The sequence below is a fragment of the Equus asinus genome, chromosome 15 (genome assembly GCF_041296235.1).
Source record: "Equus asinus isolate D_3611 breed Donkey chromosome 15, EquAss-T2T_v2, whole genome shotgun sequence".
In the NCBI taxonomy this organism is placed as follows: domain Eukaryota; kingdom Metazoa; phylum Chordata; class Mammalia; order Perissodactyla; family Equidae; genus Equus; species Equus asinus.
In genome coordinates this window covers 20391566-20413448 of record NC_091804.1, presented here as the reverse complement: position 1 = coordinate 20413448, position 21883 = coordinate 20391566, and the positions used below count along the sequence as shown (strand labels likewise).

General features: G+C 46.1%; 1 protein-coding gene across 6 annotated transcripts in view; it reads left to right on the top strand.

The window, feature by feature from the left end:
• The window catches only part of EBF4 (EBF family member 4), a 66552-nt gene that overhangs the window by 3697 nt on the left and 40972 nt on the right, over positions 1-21883 (top strand). For 4 of the 6 annotated variants that reach the window (XR_006513986.2, XM_070485665.1, XM_044748297.2 and 1 more), the window contains exons 3-7: positions 7138-7312; positions 7545-7608; positions 7781-7836; positions 9496-9569; positions 10667-10735. Coding sequence is in view for 5 of the 6 variants with exons in the window: in XM_070485665.1 (XP_070341766.1) it covers positions 7138-7312; positions 7545-7608; positions 7781-7836; positions 9496-9569; positions 10667-10735 (438 nt within the window). In the remaining variant the exon portion in view is untranslated. The remainder of the gene's footprint in view (positions 1-7137; positions 7313-7544; positions 7609-7780; positions 7837-9495; positions 9570-10666; positions 10736-21883) is intronic. The other 2 variants (XM_070485666.1, XM_044748299.2) reach the window with 1 other exon arrangement.

The following is a 21883-nucleotide window of genomic DNA, read 5'->3' as shown; positions in this document are numbered from 1 at the left end:
CCTGTCCAGGGGAATGGTTTGTAGTGCTGTCCAAGGATGCTTGCCACAGGCCAGAGTCAGCTGAGCCTTGCCTGTCCCGAGCTTCCTTGCCCTGCCAGCCTGTGCCTTCCTTTAAGGCAAGGATGATAGCTTATTCATCCTTGTTACCACAGCACCAGGACAAACTCGAGCAGTCAGTAGAGGGGCAATGAGTGGCTGCTCAGGGAAGCAGGAGTGCATGTCAGAAGGTTTCTGAATCCCTGTCTGTTGGGCTCCCCTTTCCACGTTGGTGGGCTCCAGGGCCTACCCCACCCCAGGAACCAGGTACTGAGCAGCTGCTGCTCCCCAGCTTTACCATGCCAAGGTTTTACAGAAGGTGGAGGAGGAGGAGAAGGCCCAGGGCCTGCTCAGATCAGTGAGGGAGGTTCTGCCAACAGGAAGGAAAGTTCTGAGCAAAAGAAGGAGTAGGTAGAAAAGAGGGGCTGCATACCCTTACACTGAAGGCACCAGGGAACGGGAGGCTGGTGCAAAGGCTGGCTGGGTCTCCCCAGTAGGGAACTCTACACAGAGCCCCTGGCCAAGCTGTGACTGTCCCTACCTGGCCAGCAGGACTTTATCTCTGAGACCCATATCCCAGCCCCAGCCCACCTTCCCCGGACCTCCCTGTGGACCCATGTCCTCTTGCTAGGGTGCTCAGCCCAGAAGCAGCTCTCGTCTCCTACTGGTGGGATTCCCAGCCTAGGGAGACCCCTGGAGGACCCAGGCCAGCCCTCCCCCTTGAGCTGGTCCCAGTGCACTAACAGGGCCTTGAGAGGGAAGCCAGCTGGGGCTGCCTTTCCTGTAAGCAGCTGCAGGCTCGCCTCCCTGCTAGGAAATGCTTTTGTTTGCTTTAATAATTAATAGCTGCTCCTCAGCCTGGGACCTGGCAGGCAGGCCTGTGGGTGGGTGGCGAGGGGGTAGGCAGAGAGAAGCAGGGTGGGCAGTCTGTAGGTAGAATTGAGGGCAAGAGGAAGAGTGGGAGAGCTGGCTAGTGAGACCCCACACACACACGTTTTGGTGGCTGAGACAATTTTGTGGGGCAGATGAGCAGAGTCGCTGCTGGGGCCGTGGGATCAGGATATGAAGCAGCCCCAAAGCCTCCTCTCTGACAGCCCCCTCTGGACACCAGTTCTGGGCAGCTGCATTGTTGAGATGGGTGTGCCCCCGTGAGATGCTGCTTTTATCTTTCCTGGTCTCTGGCACAGCCAGGCTCTGGGCATGTCAGGCTGGGGCAGCCTAGGCCAATAGATCTTGACTGGGGCCAGGAATGCCAGGCCCAGCTTGATGATGATCAGCAGTCCCGGGGGCCAAGGGGATGCCCGCAGGGAGAACGGGGGCCAGTGGGAAGACTGGAGGCAGAGGAAAGGAAGAGGAGACTGATGCAGCCATGCCTGCATGGGGAAAAGAAGAGCTGGATTTAGCAGAGACTTTAGGAAAATCTGAGACAGGGGTGAGATGCAGCAGACACAATTTTTGCTCTTTTCACCTCCTGGGAGGGTCAACAAGGAGCTTCTCCCATTGCTGATGACCTCAGGGCTTGTCCCCATTTCCCCAGCATCTCAGCCTCCAAGACCGTTCAGGCCCAAGCCAAGGCACTGCTCAGAACCTTGGGGTGTCAAGATGGGCAAAAGTTAGGATTTGGTGGGGGGCAAGGGGAAGTAGAAGCCCTGGGGGTGCCTCTGGGGGAGGCCAAAGCTCTGGCCTCGGCTACTGTCCTCTGTGGCATTTGGCATGCTTGTTTGAAATTGCTCGTATTTATAATAAGCGTGTAGTCAAGGATGTAAGGAGCTACAAGTGGGCTTCTGAGTAGAGAGCAGAGACCATGAGGGAGGCGTTGTGTCCAATAGACAGCAGTGGTAGGGTCCAGGGGTTCCCACGAGAAGGGCCCTGGGGCATCCTGCTCAGCCTCGCAAAGGAGCATCTTCAGGGACCCACTGGGTGGCCCCAGCAATAGCAGCCAGACAACTCTGCAGCCCCAGCATGTCCCCACATGCATCCCTCTGTTCTCTGGAGCACAGGCCACCTGAACAGCCCAAGCTGTGAAGGTCAGGGTGTCCTTGGTGTCATCTTTCACCTGGATTCCCAGCACAGTCCTCAGGAGGCCCTTGCACACCCATGTTTGTTACAAGGCAGGTGTCCCCCAACCAAAAAGGTAGCTGTGCAAACCGAAGCTTTTCTGTCACAGTCTCATTGAACTTTTGGGCTATTTCAGAACAAAAGGTGGGAAGGGGGCGAGTGAGCCATGGTGGAAATATGAAAATGAGCACTTTCTCCTCCCACATCCGGGTTCTTTGGTACAGGAGCAAATGCTTCACCGCCTTATCACACTCCGGAGTTGATAGGAAAGTATTTTGAACATTTTGTTGAAAACAATCTTTTTAAGAAAGCGAAGAGATGTGTAATTCATTTTGGAGTCTTACAAAAGTGGTTAATGTGGCTGTTTTCATCTCTCAGCTGCATTTATCTGAAAAAGGCGCTTATGTAGCATACTTTTTGCACTAATGATGCTAAGTGAATGAGATGTTTCTGAATTATAGGCTCCAGCAATCCGTGTACCAGGTGAGGCAGTTCTTATGTATATCTGCCAAGCTGCACTCAGGCCCTGGGCTGCAGCTGTGCTGGCTTCCATCACACCACAGGCCTCTGGATGGCTGGGAGTTGGTGCCCCGCCCTTATCCCCTCAGGGCTCCAAGGGCCTGCTTCCCCTGCCGGCATCTGCTTCCTAAGACTTTCTTAGGCTGCCAGAGCCTGCTCTGCCCACTTGCACACAGGCCAGAAGTACCTGAGAAATGAAGCCCCAGAAGTCACTCCCTGAACCAATGACTGACCGGAGCTGGTGGACGGATACCCCAGCTCCCTCCCCAGCCCTCTGTGGGGATCACTCTGAAGCACATGTCCTAGACTCTTTCCAGAGCTCCCCGTGGGACTGAGCTGCCGTTGCCCACGGTGGTAACTTGTTGATAATGCACCCTTCATGGATTGCCTTTCCTTTTTCCTTCTCTCTCCCTTCCCATCCCCACTAGTGTTTCCTGGAATCACCTCCCACATAAGCTGTTTGCATTTGAATCTTTGTCTCTGGGTCTGTTTCTGGGGAAATCCAAATAAAACCCTTGCCTCTCCAGACTTCAGGGGCTCTCATCTTGCTTCCCTTCTTTCTTTTAGATAAAGGATTCATATCAGTAGACATCTTCGCAGTTTCTCCCCACACCCCAGTGGTCGTCTTGGGCAACCCCACTTTGGAGACCGCAGAATCAGACACGTTGGCCTTCATCTGCACCTCTCAGTCTCTAAGCTAGTGTGAGAGCAGGACAGTGCCCCACCTCCCTCCTGCATCCCATACATGCGCACCCAGGTGCGCCCAGCAGGGGCTCCCAGACCTCTGGGGACCCTCTGTGTCTACCTCCTGAGTAGTTTGAGCAGATCTCTATGTTTCTTTCTTTCTGTTCTTTAATCTGGGTTTGTTTACTCATTACAAGAGCATCAGCTGTTCCCAAGGGGAGAAGAGCAAAAGTCTCCTCTCCCCCCCTCAGGACTCCCCCTTTGGGGCTTGCAGTTCCATCCAGGGATGTCACTGGTCACCTACTGCACATTGAGGGTAGGTGTCTGGGGGAACCAGGAGAAGGACCCGCCTCTGGGCTCTTGCTGATGTGCTGATCCTTCTGTCATCCTCTGTCTCTTGTTCACGGGAAATACTAGAACGTCTTTAAAGCTGAAGCTTTTCTCAGTTCACCTTGCTCTTCTCACATGTCCGGCAGGGGTATGAACTGGGTAAACTGGAGACATTCACAGACCAGGAGCAGCCCTGGTGTGCCCAGCAGGGGTCTTGGCCATTCTGCAATCCTCTCCTGGTCTGCAGGGGGCTGGGGCTGTCACTCATATTGTTCTGTTGTTCATGATAGCGATCTTGTTCCAGAGCCATAAACTAGCCACCTCTGTCCCATTGCTTTGCTTGGATGGGTGTGAGCCCAGGAGGATGATTGTGCCTCAGACCCACTAAGCAAGGTGGGGAAGGAAGGTGATGCTGAGCTGCCTCAGGGGAAGTGGAAATGAGCCTGACCCCACTGCAGAGTAGGGCACAGGCCTGGGAGGCAGTGTGACCCCTCCATGCCCCTCAGCTGGCAGCACTGGATACTGGTCCACAGACCCAGGCAGGGGTGCCTGCTACCTTTCCCCTCCCTGGATCCCCTGACCTCTCTCCCTGGAAATCCCCTCCAGTGTGGAGGGCAAGCCCTGTGAAGGGAGCTTGACCTGGGGATTAGGCCAGACTTCCCAGGTCTGGTCCTCAGGAGCCTGGTGGGAACAGCAGGCAGCCGGGACCCAGGACTGACTGATATTTGCCAAGAGGGATGGGTGAGAGAGGAAGCTCAGCAGCATTGATGGACTCTTGGCCTGAAAGTGCGGGCACGTGTGTAGAAAGGGTATGTTGAGTAGTCCCTGAGAGTTTCTCTTCCCCTCTAAGCTGATCCTGGGGGCAGGAGGGAGGAGTCAAAGTTGCTGCCTCATTAGCATATTCATCAACAGTAATCAGGGACCTGCTGTGATCAAAGCCCTCTTCAGGCCTCCCTGTCTCAGCAAATGGGAAGCGGGAGGGTCAAGGCCTGGACTTGAAAGGACTGTAACCTGACAGGGACGGAAGAGGAGGAAGGATGGACGGAGGATGGATGTCCCTGGAGAAGGGAACATGTGTAGAAAGAACCTTTGGTGGGAAAGAGAAGGTGTTGGTGGCCCCTCTCCTCATCGTGATCAGGGACAAGCAAGACCCATCACTTGTGCCTCTGAGATCAGCATTTCACATACACCACTGAGGATCCGAAGCAGACTTTCAGGAGAAGGAACAATTTTCATTTTATTGTTTATATATTTACTGTAATCTGTATGAGTAAAAACACAACAAGCCTTTCAAGCCCATGACATCCCAGATATTATAGGTTCACATGAAACAAGTGTCAATTGATGTAAAATTATACGAAGAAAACTATTAAGTAGTAATGAATATGGCAGATATTGTCACAGTGGCACGTCCATGATGGGACTCTGGCCTGAATGGCTCTCAAGGCAGTTCCAACATCCTCATCCTCTCTGCATCGCTGCAACAGCCTCCCACTTTTTCACCACCCTATGTCCTCCCCGCCTGCAGCATCTTCTAACCCCTGCCTGGCTTCAGAACCTTCTGCTGGCCTTTAGTCCTGTTTCCCAAACTATGTCCCTCAACAAAAGAGCTCTGTAATCAAGTAAGCATGGGGTGTTAGTTATGTGCTGCCACATAAAAATTACCCCCAAACTCAGCAGTGTAAAACAACAGACATTCATTATCTCATACAGTTTCTGAGAGTCAGAAGTCACGGAGCAGCACCACTGGGTGGTTCTGGCTCAGGGTTTCTTATGAGGCTACAATCAAGATGATAGCCATGGCTGCAGTCATCTGAAGGCTTGACTGGGGCTGGTGGAGCTTCTTCCAAGGTGGCACACTCCCACAGCTGGCAAATTAGTGCTGGCTATTGGCAGGAGGCCTCAGTTCTTCTCCATGTGGTCCTTCCATAGGGCTGCTTGAGTGTTCTCACAACATGGCAGCCAGCTTCCATGAGAGACAACGAGGCAGAAGCCACAATGTCTTCTATGACCTAATCTTGGAAATGATATGCTATTGCTTTTGCCATATTCTATTGACTACATAGATCAACCCTCGTACATTATGGGAAGAGACTACTCAAGGGCATGAATGCCAGGAGGCAGGGATCCCGGGGACCATCTTGGAGGCTGGCTACCACACATGGGGAACACTTGCCTGAGCAAGGTCAAGCAGAGTCCACTCCTGGAGGGTGTCTCAGGGCCCCGCTCATACACTCATGGGTGCTAGGAAGTCGCATTTCCTAGCAATTGTGGCCATAGCACTTTACTGTAGAGGGAGGATGTGGGGCTATGAGAGATCTAAGGGACACACTTTGGAGGAACTTGACCCAGGGAAGACGGTCTAAACTTTGGTTTTTGTGTCCCTGTATAGTCTGATACTTCACATGCAACCTTTTCTCTCCTCACTTCCCTTTTTGAAATCTGTGGTCCAGCTGTAGGTCACACCTACAGCTATTTCTTATGCTGTTTGTTCTGCCCTTTGCCTGCTCACACCTGCTGAGCTCCTATCCATTCCTCAAGGACTGGGGAAAAAGCCACCACCTCCATGAGGTCTTCCCCTCATCTCTCACAGAAAGAATTCATTTCTTCTTCCTTTGCTTCTATAGTTTTTTCTGTAGTAATATCTTTCGGGGGCTCCCACCACTTCGTCTTGTGTTACAGCTCTCTGTATGTGTCTTCCCTCCATTTCCAGATATTTGACTCCGGCCCCACTAGGTGCCTTGTGTCCAGCGCTTGGTGTATCACTGAGGGTCAGGAAAGATTTGGTGAATAGGGCCTTGGCTCTTCTCCTCCTGCTCTTGCCCTGGCCTTGCTTCTGGGAATTGTTTCTGATGAGCCAGGAGAAAGCCCTGGGCAAGGCCAGACCAGAAGGTCCTCCTGCTCAGGGGAGCTAGTGGCTGTCTTTCCCAAAGTGTAGAGGCAGATCCCTCTACTTAGAGAGGGCATCCCCTGCCTTCAGCCATGGCCCAGGGTCCAGGCTGAGCAGACTAGTGGCCCTGAGCCAGTTTGATGTCTCAGAGAGTCTGTTGGGCATCGTCATCTCCCAGGCAACACCACAGGCTCGTGTACACAGCCATGCGCTGCATACAGCGAGATATTTGCTCCAGACCCTCCCAGTTGCCTCTTGATGCCCTAAAGGGCAGTCACAGGAGCCTCTGGTCAGTAAGATGGGCTGTTTGTACATTTGATTTTGGAGCTCGGCCTTTCAAAATGTGGGGCCTGGGGAAAAGCTGGGAGGGATCCTGGCAGGGATGCCTCTGTTTCCACCTGCTGTGCCACTTGTTCCCAAGGGAGCAGACTGGGGTGACCTTGGTCCCAGGAGGCCTCTGTCTGGAACTGAGATGGCCCTGACAAGGATGGAATGGGCCCATCTAATTTGATTTGTTGCCCAAACTCTTGACATGTCAGAGCCAAGTCCTGTCCAGCCCACCTTCCTGGTCAGAGGCGATGGGGTCTTTCTCGCCGGAAGGCACGTTGGTGGTTTTCCAGCTCCTTTCCTCCCCACAGTGGCATAGGCCTGGCACGAGCACATTTTGAGAAGCAGCCCCCCTCCAACCTCAGGAAATCCAACTTCTTCCACTTCGTACTGGCCATGTACGACCGGCAGGGGCAGCCTGTGGAGGTGGAACGCACAGCCTTCATCGACTTTGTGGAAAAAGACCGAGTGAGAGGCCCGTGGGCTCGCTGGGATGGAGCCTGGGGTGGGGCAGGAGGGCTTCAGGGACCCCCCCCTCCCACTGGGGCAGATGAGTGGATAGATGGTGGAGGAGTGGAGAAGGGGGGAGGGGAATGGATGGGATGGAAGGAGAGAGGGTGGGGTTAGGGAGGAGTGTTGGGCGGGGGTGGCTGGAGGATCCCTGGGAACACCAAGCATCCTCCCCATTTTGTCCCTGCAGGAGCCTGGGGCTGAAAAGACCAACAATGGGATCCATTACCGCCTCCGGCTGGTGTATAACAATGGTGAGTGAAGCCCACTGCCCACTGGGCACCACAGCACCATGTGACGTAAAGCCCCACTATCAGAGCTGAGGAGACCCCTGGCTCCAGAGGAGAAGATGTGGAGTGTGGTCCAGTCATCAGAGGCCACATGTGCTCCCCATACAACCAGCCCTCTCCACTTTCCCACCTTTAGGACTTCGGACAGAGCAGGACCTGTATGTGCGGCTCATCGACTCCATGTCCAAGCAGGTAAGCCAGTCCAGGGCATGCTCAGGCCTGTCCGCTCCATGGTCTGAGCTAGCATCCTTGCCCCTGCCCTTGTCTTCCTGGTGCCATCATCCCCACTGGTCCACTAGCTCCCCCAGTTCTCACCCCGCCTACCACAAGAGGATGTGTGACACTTGCCCTCTGGTCTAAAAAAGGAAAATATTTGTATAAAGACCCTGTCTTAGGTCGAGTTTCCTAGACGCCCAGCCTAGATGGGGATTTAGGTGCATGAGGTTTATTGGGCAGACAGGGAGAGGGGCCTCAGGAGAAGGGGAGGGAGGGAAGTGGGACAGGGCAGGGCATGCTCAGTAAGGATGGGGTCTCAGTTGGAGCCTAACCTCAGCCTGATCCATAGGGAGCTCTGGAGAAGGAATGGTGTTAGAGCTGTCCCACCTTGAGGCAAGGAGGCCAGGATTCTATACCTCGTATCAGTCAGTCTGTGGCTGGGGATCACTCCCAAGGGGAGAATATAACCTTCCGGACATTTTCAAGGGAGGCGGCTCCTATCTGCTGAGAGCAATACTCAAGAGAAAGTCCTTAGCAGCCATCACTAACTGCAGCTGGGGGATGGGTGCACGGGTCCAGTCAAGGGGACTGGCGGGGGCGGGGGAAGGGGGCCCAAGAGCTTCTAATGCAGACCCCCACACCTTGCTGATGTGGAAGGTCACAGGAAGGAGGCTCAGAGGCCAGTGTAAGGTGCTCAGGGAGACTGAAAGCTGAATAAGCCCTAATGGATTCTGCAGAGGCAGGGCCCCATCTCAGGGCTTTTCAGATAAGTTGTACTTGCTGGGAAGGAGGGGGCTGGCTCTCAAATGGGCCCATCAGCAGCCCGAATGCAAGGTGGGGACTTGGGCTTTCCCACCCACGCAAGGTCTTCCGGCAGCCTCTACCCAATCCCAGGGCAGAAGAAGAAATGGGTTGTTTCTAGAAAGCCTGTGGTCGCCGTGGTGTGGGAGGAAGACCAGGCAGTGGGAAAGTGGGATTGTGTGGGGGACAAGTGTGGAAGGGGCGGGAGGAAGTCCAGAGAGAGAGGGACCCCACGAATGAGGGATGGCTGGGAGGCCCAGGGGGTTATCAAAAGGGAAGCCAGATTTGCAGTTTAGGAAGCTCCCTCCTTGCTTCAGGGCAGAGTGGAGGCTGGGGGACTGGTGGAGAGGCTAATCCAACAGTCCAAGGGAGAGAAGCTGGCCTGGGCTGGGGAGGTGAGGGATGGGGAGAGAGGCTGATTAGCTGACGGGGATAGCCTAGAGGGACAATGCTTGTGAGCAGGAGGCAGAGGTGCACTAGGGGCATGGGAACAGTGGAGACAGAAGTGTGCTACCCCGCTGGCAGCCTGGCCTTGGTCCTTGTGTTCTGGGGGCCTCCCTGGCCCCAAGCAAAGCTGGATGTGGAAAGAGCTGCCTGTGGACAAACAGAATCTGTAGACCTCATGCCACTCTTGCCCACCCTGGTGCTGGTCCTGGTTTGGGGAGCCAGTCTCCCAGCTCCTGCTTTGCACTCCTGGGCGCCCCAAAGCAAGTTGGAGGGCCTGATCTTCCCTGGGGGCAGGGCCCATCTCTTCCCCTTACACTTGGACTTAAGAGAAGCCGTCTTGCCCTGAGCTGTGAACTTCCCCCGAGCTGTGAACTTCCCCCTCCCCAGGCCATCATCTATGAGGGGCAGGACAAGAACCCCGAAATGTGCCGAGTGCTGCTCACCCACGAGATCATGTGCAGGTAAGAAGAGCTGGGTCACTTGCACCATGTCCCTTGGCCAAGAGGTTGCCAAGGACTCCCACCAGGCCCTGCCTCCTCCTGCTGCCACCACCCCCCTCCCTGCTGCTCCCCGGGGAAGCCTTGTCGGGAGGCAAGCAGGGAGGAGGAAGGCCCCTGGGCACAGTGCTGGCTGAGGAGAGGGTCCTTGAGGCCCCATTAGCCTGGACTGTTTATGTGGCTTCTCCAAGTGTTTTTGTAAGAGAGGCCTCCTGCTGCTACTGGGAAGCTTAACTAATAAAGCTCTGGGGAGGGCCAGCTGGGGAGATGGGGGCAGGGCCTGGGCCTCCTAGAGTAGCTCTGAAACAGGAGGGAGGAAACTCCGCTGCCTGCTAGTGAACCTCAAGGCGGCATCCTGGGTTGGGTGGAGGGAACACAGCCCTTGGCTCCCTTTCCCCATTATCTGAGAGCATGGCATTTCTAGGCAAGGTATCCCCAGGAGATGCCGGGGAGACAGGGTCCCCAGAAGCAGTTCCTCATGCACGGAAAAGGCAGTAGTGTTCAAAAATCTGGTTGGGACAGTAGCTACCTTCGGGAAGGGCAGTGACAAGGAGAGGGCTCGAGGGGGCTTCTGGGGCAATGGTCACATGATATTTCTTGGTCTGGTACTGGTTACATGGGTGGGTTCACTTTTCAATAATTCATGAGCTGCATGCTTACAATTTGAGCCGTTTTCTATATGTATAAAAAGTGTACAGAGAGAGAGACCCTGTAGGTGGCCAGCAGCCTGCCCTTTCCTGCATCCTCCAGGAGCATCATGCCTTTGGGACCAGGGTTTCCTGGCCAACCTTATCCCCAGGGCTGGGCTCTCCAGGTCCCCGCAAGGGACCGTCACTGCCTTCCTCTCCCAGACCTCTGGGAGTGAGCCCTTCTGGCCCACGGACTCCATACCAAGAGACAGGACATCAGCATCCTCACCCCAGAGCTACACACATACCAAGAGACAGGACATCAGCATCCTCACTCCAGAGCTACACACACACACACACACACACACACACACACACACACACACTCTCCATAATCTCCTTCTCCTTCACTCCGTCCTCATCTTCCTCCAGCCGGTGCTGTGACCGGAAGAGCTGTGGCAACCGGAATGAGACGCCCTCAGACCCCGTCATTATTGACAGGTACAGGCTTGGGGAGGGGGCCTGGGAGCTGCAAGGCCAGGGCGGTTGGCCTCAGTCACAGAGCACTGGTGGTGGCTCCAGGGAGGAGCGGAGCTGCCTGCCCCGCCCCCCGCCCCCATGTTTGTGGCTCCCAGCAGAGAGAGAAACTGTCAGACACTAGGGAGCCGCCAGCCAGCCATGGCTCCCTGAGTAAAGCCCCTGGTGGCAGACTCTCTGAGGCTGGAGTTAGGAGCTGTGTTCTCCGACAGAAGGGGCCCGGGAAGGGCAGGGGATTGGGCGGGGTGGAGTGGGGTGGGGTGGGGTCAGGGAGTGGGAAGTGAACCGGTGCCCAGAGAGAGGCTGCAGAGGATGGAGGGCTGGCGGGGACCTGGCAGCGAAAGCTCGCTTCTGGTCCTGGCGCCACCTCTGTGCTGTTTGGCTTGACTTTTCTGAACGTTTGTTCCCTTCGTTTGAAAACTAGGGAAATGCTTGGCAGGTTGCAGTCTTAGGACTGTCAAGATGGTGCATTGAAAACGCTTTCTCCCACCATGATCTTTTGAAGTTATTTTATTTCTTTTTGAATAGGAAATGCATATATAAGGTACAAAATTCAAAAGATACCAAAGAGGAAATAATGAGAAGGAAGCCTTCCCCCACCCCTGGTATAGCACACTGTACACACTTTTTTGTACGTTCTCTTTATTTGTGACAATATATCTTAGAGATCATTCCAGATTGGAACATAAACTCTACCTTATTCTCCTTTGAATAGATAAAACATTCACAAGGTGCAGGGATTCAAAAAGTTTGAAAGGGTTTACAGCAAAGTCGACCACCTCTGCCTCTGACCCATCCATTGCCCTCCAAATAAGCAGCGACTGTTAGCAGTTTCTTGAATGTCCTTCCTGAGATAGCCTGTGCATAGACAAGAAAATACAGATATATATTCTTTTTGTGCCTTTCCTTCTATTTTTATAAAATTGTTGGCATACTAAATGTACTTTTTAGCACCTTTCTTTTTCTCTAAAAAACATCTATCTAGGAGCTTATGTCAGGACACAGGAAGTCTCCTTATTTCTTTTTGCCACTGCAAAATATTCCATTGTATGGATGGACTGTAATTTCTTTAAATAGTCTCTATTGCTGGACATTTTGGCTGTTTTCATTCATTTTCAGGGATAAAATATGCTGCAGTGAATTATTTTCTCCATGTGTCATTTTGCACATATAGGAATTTATATGAAAGATGTTACTAGAAGTAGAATTGCTGGGTCAAAAGATATATGCATTTGTAATTTTGATAGTTATTGCCAGTTTACCTTCTGTAGAGATTATACCAATTAACATTCATACCATCAATTTTGAGAATGCCTCTTCCACACACTCTGGCCAATTGAGTATGTTGTTTATTCATTCAACAAATAATTTTTTAACATCTTCCCCATTCCAGGGTCTCTTCTATATGCTGTGGATTAAGCAGTGACCAAAACAGACAAAAAGCCTTGTGTTCATGGGCTTACAATCTAGCAGAGGAGAGAGACATAAACTACCTGAATGAGTAAAAAGTGTGACATGTTCGTTGGTGATAAAGGCTAAGGAGAAAAAGAAAGCCATCGCGGAAGATCAGAGAGTCCCCAGGAAGGGGATGTTGCAATGTAGAAGATTTAAGGAAAGCCTCACTGATAAGATGACATTTGAGCCAAGACCTGAAGAAAGAAGGGAGTGAGCCATGTATGAATTTGGGGCAAGAATGTTCTCAGCAGGCGTGTACCTGGTGTGTTTAAGGAACAGTGAGAAGGCCCAGGTGATTGGAGTGAGAGGACAGTAAGAGGACATGATGTCAGAGAACTAATGGATGAGGCAGGAGGGAGGCACGATGGTGCAGGGCCTTGTAGGCTGCATGTAGACTATTGTAAAGACTTGGGCTTTTATTCTGAATGACATGGAAGCCATTGGGGAGTTTTGAGCAAAGGGGTATGCCCTGATTTACATTTTAGCAAGATCACTCTAGCTCCTGTGTTGAAGAGGACTTGTAGGAGGAAAGGGTGGAAGCAAGGAGATGAGTTAGGAAGCCGTTCCAATTATCTAGAAAAGAGATGACAGAGGCTGAGATGAGGGATGTTAGAGAGGAGGCTGTCAGAAGTGTCTGGATTCTAGATATATTTCATAGGCAGGACTCACAGGGTTTGTTATGGAAGGAGAAGCAAAGTGACAGAAAGAGAAGTCAAAGACATCGTCAAAGGGGACCAGCCCTGTGGCCAAGTGGTTAAATTCACGTACTCCACTTCGGCGGCCCAGGATTTCTCCAGTTCAGATCCTGGGCGCAGACCTAGCACCACTCACCAAGCCATGTGGAGGTGGCGTCCCACACAGCACAACTATAAGGACCTGTAACTAGAATGTACAACTATGTACCGAGGGGCTTTGGGGAGAAGAGTAAGGGGGAAAAAAGGAAGATTTGCAACAGATGTTAGAAAAGAAAAATAAAGACATCTCTAAGTTTTCTGGCCTGAGCAACTTAGGAGGATGGAGTTGCTGTTTATTAAGAAGAGGGAGGAGCTGGTTTGGGAGGAGGTTGATCAGGAGTTTGGTTTGGGGCATGTTATGTTTAAAGTGCTTACTAAACATCCAGGTAGGGATGTTGAAAAAGCAGCTAAAACCATGAGTATAGATCTCAAGGGAAAGGTCCAGGCTACAGATATAAACTTGAATGAAGAAATCATCAAGGGCATGAGTGTTGATTAAACATAGAAGAGGTTCAAGGACTGAATCCTGGGGTGTCTAGTGTTTAGAAGTCATGGAGATGTGGAACCAGCAAAGGAGAATGAGAAGGAACAGCCAGTGAAGTAAGAGGGAAATCAGAGGAGTGAAGTGTCCTGGAGGCCTAGATAAGAAAATATTCCCCAAAGGAGGCAATAGTCAACTGCATCAAATGCTGCTCATGCATGTGATAAGAAGACTAAGACTTGACTATTAGATTTAGCAACGCGGGGACATTGGTGACCTCAACAAGAGCTAGTTCAGTGGATTGTAGGGCCAGGAGTCTTATAGGAGTATGTCTGAGAGAGGACAGGAGAAGAGAGATTAGAGAAATGACTAGAGGGACTCTGGAGTTTTGCTCGAAAAGGGGTCAAAGAAATAGAGTGGTGGCTGGAGCATGGTGTAAAACCAAGAAAAAAGATAGCTTCTTCATATGCTGATGAGAAAAACGCAGTCAGAACTGGGAAAATGATGATGCAAGAGATAGAAGGGAGAATTGCTAAAAGCATGTCCTTTAGTGAGCAAAGGGCACGGGATCTCATGCACGGGACTGATTTTAGCTGGGAGCATAGATGTTTATCCAAGGAAACAGCAGGGAAGACAGAGAACCTGGACACAAAGTGTGTAAATGGGTATCTCCAATGTAGGAGCTTGCAGACATTCTCTTCTGAATGCTTTGTTTTCTCAGTGCAATAAGAAACAAGGTCAGCAGTTGAGGATGAGGATGGAGAGGCAGACACTAGGGCATGAGATAGTTGTCCAGGAGGGTGAATAGGCCATGGAAAGCCTGTGTGATTGCCAGGCAGCGCTAAGGACCTGCCTGAGGTTTGTGGTCATAAATTTAAAGTGAGGGCTTTCTTTGGCCGTGCAGAGCTGCGCAGATGCAGGCACAGAGTGGTGGCATATAACCAGATTTAGGAGTTTGCCAGGTGAGTACAATGAAACACGAGAGGGCAAGAGTGTGCAAAGTGCACGCAAGGGGTGTTTACAAAAATAGAACCAGGAATTTAAGCTAGGTAAGGAGAGGAATATGGGAGGGTGAAGAGAAGGCAGGATGAACAGAACGCAGATTCTGATGGGACCAAAGAATTATTGGAGTTGAGAGACTAGAAGAGGGTTGAGCTGAAGGTTAGAAGGTGGTTAGAGAGTAGGTTGCTTGTAGGCAGGCTTATTCAGGAATTTATTAGTAATGTGTGGCCAAGGGAGGGTGGCCAAGGTCATAGGAGGAGAGGTGCTCAAGGACTGGAGAGGAGAATGTGTTGGAAGAATTATCTATCTATGTTGATATTGAAATCACCAAGAATTATGACAGGACCAATGTTCAAAAGCACATATAGTGTTCCAGGAGTGAAATCTTTAAAGAGTGAAGACAAACGATCTCAAGGTTGAGAAATGACTGCAACAAGCAATGGGTGCTATAATTATTTTTTGTCTTTCTCCATCATATAAATGAACTGTGATATCCCAGTGAATTCCATTTCTCTTACACTGAGGTTGAGCACATTTTCATGACTTTAAAGTCTGTTTGTATTTCCTTTTCTGTAAAATATCTGTTCTTATCCTTTGTTTTTCTGTAAAGGATTGGCTTTTACTGATTTGTAGGAGTATATTTGTATTAAGGGAATTAGATGTTTGTCATGAGTTGTACTTATTTTTTCCTAGTTGGTTGTTGTCTTTTAACCTTTCTTAGGGTGACACTTGCCCAATTCCTCTATCTTTTAAGTACTCTGGATTTTTATCATATTTAGAAAGGCCTTTCTCATGCCAAGATTATTTTTAAAAATTTATCCTGTGGTTTCTTCTAGTACTTTTATGGCTTCATTGTTTACATTTAAATATTGATGCATTTGAAAAAATTTCATTATGATGTCCAATATGATACATACAAAAGAAAAATATAGCAAAATAGAAATTATGAAGCATAATAATCAACGTAGTGCTATGAACCTACCAACAAACTTAGAACATTAAAAATTCCACTGAAGCCACCTCTATGTTCCTTCCCGGTCCCATATCACCGCCTACCCCTCCCCTAAAGGTAGTAAGTAAATTGAGCTGTGTGTTTATCATGGCCTTTCTTTTTAAAAAATACTTTACCACAGATTAGGTAATCTTAAACAATAGGTTGTTTAGTTGTGCTTCTGTTTAACTCGGCAAAAGTGATATCACCTTGTAGTAGTCTTCTAAAATGTTCTTTTTCAATTCTGCGTTATATTTCTCAGATTTTTCTCTGTTGCTGTATTTAGCTGTAGTTTATTGTATCGCATTTTTGCTGCGGTAAGCAAAGGTGCTGTAACCATTCTTGTTTGTCTCTCCTAATGTGAGTAGGTACCAGAGTTCGTTAGGCTATAGACCTAGGATTGGAGTTGCCAGGTCGTAGGGTATGCTCATGGTCAACTTTATGAGTCAATGTCCAGCTGTTTCCCAAGGTGATTGTGCTGAGGAACACCCTGCCCACACTGACCAAGTTCCTGTTGTTCCACATCCTCACCAATGCTTAATATGTCAAATTTCTTAATATTTGCCGGTTTAGTGGGTGTACACAGAATTTTGTGGTGGACTTAATTTGAATTTTTCTGGTTACTAGTGAACTTAAACATCTTTTTATTTGTTTATTGGGTTTTGTATTACTTCTGTTAAGTAGCTGCTGAAGTCTTTTGCCCACTTTTCTTTTTGAATTGTTTGGGTTTTTTCATATTGATGTTAATGGTTCTTGTAGACCCTAGATACTGATCCTTTGTCAAGGAAGTATATTTCAAGCATCTCAGTGGAGTTGAATTTATCAGTATTTTCCTCATGGTCTTTACTCTGTGTTTTATTTAAGAAATCTTTCCCGGGGCCGGCTCCGTGGCCGAGTGGTTAAGTTCACGCTCTCCGCTGCGGCGGCCCAGGGTTCGGATCCCGGGCACGGACACGGCACCCCTCAGGCCACGTTGAGGTGGTGTCCCACATCCCACAACTAGAAGGACATGCAACTAAGATATACAACTGTGTATGGGGGCGGGGGGAAGGGGGTTGGGGGAGATAAAACAGAAAAAAAAAAAGATTGGCAACAGTTGTTAGCCCAGGTGCCAATCTTTAAAAAAAGGAAGAAAGAAATCTTTCCCTTTGCCAAGTCAAAGATATTCTCCTATGTTTTCTTCTAAAGGTTTCATAGTTTTTCTCTTTTACATTTAGGTTTGTAATCCATGTGGAACTAATTTGGGGGCATGGTGTGAATTAAGGAATCAATGTAATTATTTTTACTTATATATCACTAATTATTCCACTATTAATTATTTAGTTCATCCTTTCCCACCAAAATGCGGTACCATCTATGTCCCAAATCGAGTTTCCTTCTATTTTGTGGGTCTGATTCTAGAATCTTTGTTTTTATTCCTTTGGTCTGTCGATGATTCTTGTGCTAGCATCACATTGTTTTAATGACTATAGCTTTGTAATAATGATATAGACAAGTGTGTAGGGCAAGTCTCCCACCTTCTCTTGTTCTTCAAGGGAGGACTGGCATTTTGGCATTTTGTCTTTCCATATAAATTTTAGAATTCACTTATAAAGTTACACACACACACACATATCTTTGGGGATTTTGATTAATCTTACAATTAACTTATATGTCAATTTGGAGGAGAATTTACATCTTCTTGCTACTGAGTCTTCCTATCCACAAATATAGTGTGTTTCTCCATTAATATAGATCTTCTTTAATGCCTTTCAATAAAGTTTTATAATTTTCTCAATAAAGGCCACCTACACTTATTGTTTTCATTCATTTAGTCAATATTTATTGAGCATCTAGTATGTACGAGGCACTGTTCTAGGATCCAGAAATACCAGAGTAAACAAAACAGACAAAAATATCTATACTCATGGAGGGAAAAGACATGAGAGTGGGCAATAAAAAATAATTATAAGTATGTTAGAAGGTGATAAGTGGAAAAAATAGAAAAAAATAAAACTGAGCAGGAATTTGGAGTTGAAGGAGGTGCAATTTTAAATGGAGTGGTCACGGTAGGCAAGATTGAGAAGGTGGAGTTTGAGGAAAGACTTGAAGGGGTGAGGAAATGAGCCATTCTGATATGTGGTATGGGTAGCTTATTTCTAGGTACAATTTATATCTTGTTGCTGTTGTAAATTATATCTTTTGTTATGTTTTCTGTTTATTGATAGTAAAGAGAAATGCAATTGATATTTACATGTGGATCTTTGTCTTTAGACTTGTTTTATTTTGTTTTTTACTATATAGACGGCCATCTTACGCAAACGATGACTGTTTTGTTTTTCCTATCCAATCCTTATGTTGTTTTTTTCTTGCTCTGTTGCACTGACTAGAACGTCAACTACGGCCTTGACTATAAACAGTGGTAATGGGCATTCTTGTCATGTTTTCGATTTTAGAGACAATGCTTCCAGTGTTTCACCATTACAACCGTTGTTAATTGTAGCTATTTGGTAGCTATATATCATGAGGTTAAAAGTCTGGTAACAGTTTTGGGTTGTTGGGTTTTTAAATCATGAATAGATATTGAATTTCACGTGTTGCTTTTCTCCACATGTATTGAGTTGACCATATAGTTTTTCTCCTTTAAACTATTAATGTACTGAATTTCATTAATAGATTTTCTAATACTGAATTTCTCCTGGTATAAACCTAACTTGATGATTTACTATCTTCTTTATATGCTGCAGGATTTGCTCTGTTAATAATGTGTTTAGAGTTTTTGCATTTATGTTCAACAGTAATTGACTTGTAATTTTCTCTTCTTATAATGTCCTAGTATGAGTTTGACAATCAGTGGCATACCAGCCTCAGATAATTAGGTGGAGCGTATCCTTTCTTTGACTATTTGCTGAATGAGTTTGGATGAGTTCGGAATGATTTGTTGCTTGAAAATTTGTTATAATTTACCTTGAGTTTTGGGGAATGAGGAGGAGAAAATTTTTAAACCATTGATTCAATTTTTTAGTGGTCATAGAACTATTTAGGCCTTCTATGTATTTTTTACTCTGTTTTGGTGAGTTATATTTTTTAAGGAATTTGTACGTTGTACCTAAGTTTTCAGATTTGTTTCCGTAAAGTTGTTCATGGTGTTCTCTTATCTTTTTGATCTCCACTGTATCTTTAGCCGTGAACCTTTTCCATTCTTGATATTAATTGTTTGTATCCTATCTTTCTCCTTGATAAGTTCCAACAACAATTTGTTTTTTATTAGTCTTTTTCTAAAAACTAACTTTTAGCTTTTTCAGTCTTTTTCTAATGTGTTTGTTTTGCACTACATTCATTCTGCATTTATCTTTATTATCTCCCTTCTTTTATTGGGTTTATTTTGTTGTTCTTTTCTAACTTCTTAAGCTGGATGCTTAGCTCATTAATTCTTAGCCTTCTTCTTTACTAATATAATCATTTAAGGCTATGACATTTCCTTAAAATACTACTTTTCCTGTATCTCACATTTCCATATCTCATATTTTCATTATCTCTCAGTTCCAAGGATTGTTAAATTTCTCTTATGATTTTTCTGTTAATAAATGAGCTATTTATGTGTTTTTCTTTATTCTTTATTTTTAAATTAACTTTGTGATGTATAATTGATATGCAATAAAATGTGCATAAAGTATACAATTTGAAAAGTTTTGACGTATGTATACGCTGATGAAATGATCAGCACAGTTGAGATAGTGACCATATCCTTCCCCAAAAGTTTCTTATGCACCCTTGGAATCTCTCCCTCTATCCCCTTACCTCCATCCTCAGGCGACCATGGATCTGCTTTCTGTCGTTATAGATTTGTTTGCGTTTTCTAGAGTTTTGTATAAATGGAATTATACAGTATGTGCTTTTTTTGTCTAGCTTCTTTTGCTCAGCATAATTATTTTTTTGAGTTTCATCCGTGTTGTATATATCAATAGTTCGTTTCTTTTTATTGCTGAGTAGTATTCATTTTATGAATATAGCAAAATTTGTTTGTGCCTTCATCTCTTGATAGACATTTGGGTTGTTTCCAGTTGAGACTATTACAAATAAAGCTTTATAAACCTTTATGTGCAAGTCCTTGTATGGACAAATGTTTTCATTTCTCTTAGGTAAAATACCTAGGAGTGGAATGGTTGTATCATACAACAAGTGTATGTTTAACTTTATAAGTAATTGCCTGTTTTCCAAAGTGGTTGTACTATTTTACATTCCCATCAACCTGAGAAGGCTCTTTTTAATTTTAGCCATTCTAATAGGTGTGTAGTGCTAGCTCATTATGGTTTTAATTTGCATATCCCTAATGACTAATGATGCTGAACATCTTTTCAGGAGCTTATTTGCCATTTATATATTTCCTTTGGTGACGTGTCTGTTCTAATTTTCCATTACCCTTCTTTTTTTATGGGTTGTTTTTCGTATTACTCAGTTGTGTGAGTTCTTTATATATGTACTGTGGATAAAAGTCAGATATATATTTTGCAAAAAATTTTTCCCAGTCAGTGGCATGTCTTTTCATTCTCTTAACAGTGTTTTTTGAAGAGTATGAGTTTTTAATTTTCATAAAGTCCATTTTATAAATTTTTCCCTTTGTGTGTTGTGCTTTTGGTGTCGTAGCTTAAAAATCTTTGCCTAACTCAAGGCCACAGTAATATTCCCCTTTCTTCTATAAATCTTGTACTTTTAGGTTTTAAATTTAGGTTTAGGATCCATTTTGAGTTAATTTTTGTAGGTGATGAGAGGTATGAATTCAAGGTGCTTTGTTTTGTGACATTCATTTCTTCTAGCACCATTTCCTTTAAAAAGCTATCCTTTGTCCATTACATTGCCTTTGCTCCTTTGTAAAAAAGTCAGTTGCTTATATATGTGTGGGGTTATTTCTGGACTCTCCATTCTCTTCCATTGATCCATTAGTCTAGCTTTTATGCTAATACCACTCTGTTTTTATTACTGTTGCTTTAAAATAATTCTTGAAATCACATAATTTAGGTTCTCCAAGTTTGTTTCTTCATTACAACTTTTTTCTTTGCATTTCCCTATGAATTTGGGGATCAGCTTATCAATTTCTACAAAAAAAACCCATTGAGATCTTGATGGGGATTACTTTGAATCTATAGATCAATTTGGGAAAACTGATAACAATATTGACTCTTCTAACCCATGAACAAAGTATATATCTCCATTTATTTAAATTTTTCTTTAATCTCTCTCATCAATCTTTTGTAGTTTTTAAAGATTTTATTTTTTCCTTTTTCTCCCCAAAGCCCCCTGGTACATAGTTGTATATGCTTAGTTGTGGGTCCTTCTAGTTGTGGCATGTGGGACGCCACCTCAGCATGGCCTAATGAGCGGTGCCATGTCCGCGCCCAGGATTTGAAACGGCGAAACCCTGGGCCACTGCAGTGGAGCGCAGGAAATAACCACTCGGCCATGGGGCCAGCCCCCCTTTTTTTTTTAAGATTTAACTTTTTCCTTTTTCTCAAATTTTTGTAGTTTTTAGACTACAGATCTTTCACATCCTTTGTTCAAATTTATCCCTTAGTATTTCGTTATTTTCATGCTATTGTAAATGCTATTTTAAATTTTAATTTCCAATTATTTGTTTCTGTATATAAATATGCATAGTTTTTGTATATTGATCTTGTAGCCTCCTTAAACTCACTTATTAGTTCTAGTAGTTTGTTAAAGAGTCCATTCGATTTTCCACATAGACAATCTTGTCATCTGCAAATAAAGACACTTTTATATATTCCTTTCCAATCTGGTTGTCTTTTACTTATTTTTCTTGCCTGATTATACTGGCTAGACTTTCCAGTACAATGTTGAATAGTAGTGGTGAGAATGAGAATGGACGTCTGTCTTAGTCCTTGTCTTAGGTGGAAAGCACTCAGTCTTTCACCATTATGTATGTGTGTATGTATGTATGCAGCTATATGTTTTTCATACATGCCTTTTATCAGGTTGAGGAAGTTCCCTACTATTTTTAGTACTGAGAATTTTGTCAGGAGTAGATGTTAGATTTTGTCAAATGCTTTTTTCTGCATCTATTGAGATGATCATATTTTTTTTCTTTGTTAGTTCAGTATGATGAATTGCATAAATTGGTTTTCCAATGTTAAACCAGCCCTACATTTCCCAGATAAACCTCACTTGATCATAGTGTATTATCTCTTTAATATACTGTTGGGTTTGGTTTAAATTTTGATTAAACTTGATTAAAATCTTTAGAATTTTTGCATCTGCATTCATGATGCAATTTGTCTGTAGTTTTCTTGTAATTTATTTGTCTCGTTTTGGTATCAGGTATGCTGATTCTATGAGGCCATAGAATGAGTTGGGAGGTATTTCCTCTTCAATTTTTGGAAGAGTTTGTGTAGAACTGGTATTACTTCTTAAGTGTTTGGTAGAATTCACTAATGAAGCCATCTGGGCCTGGAGTT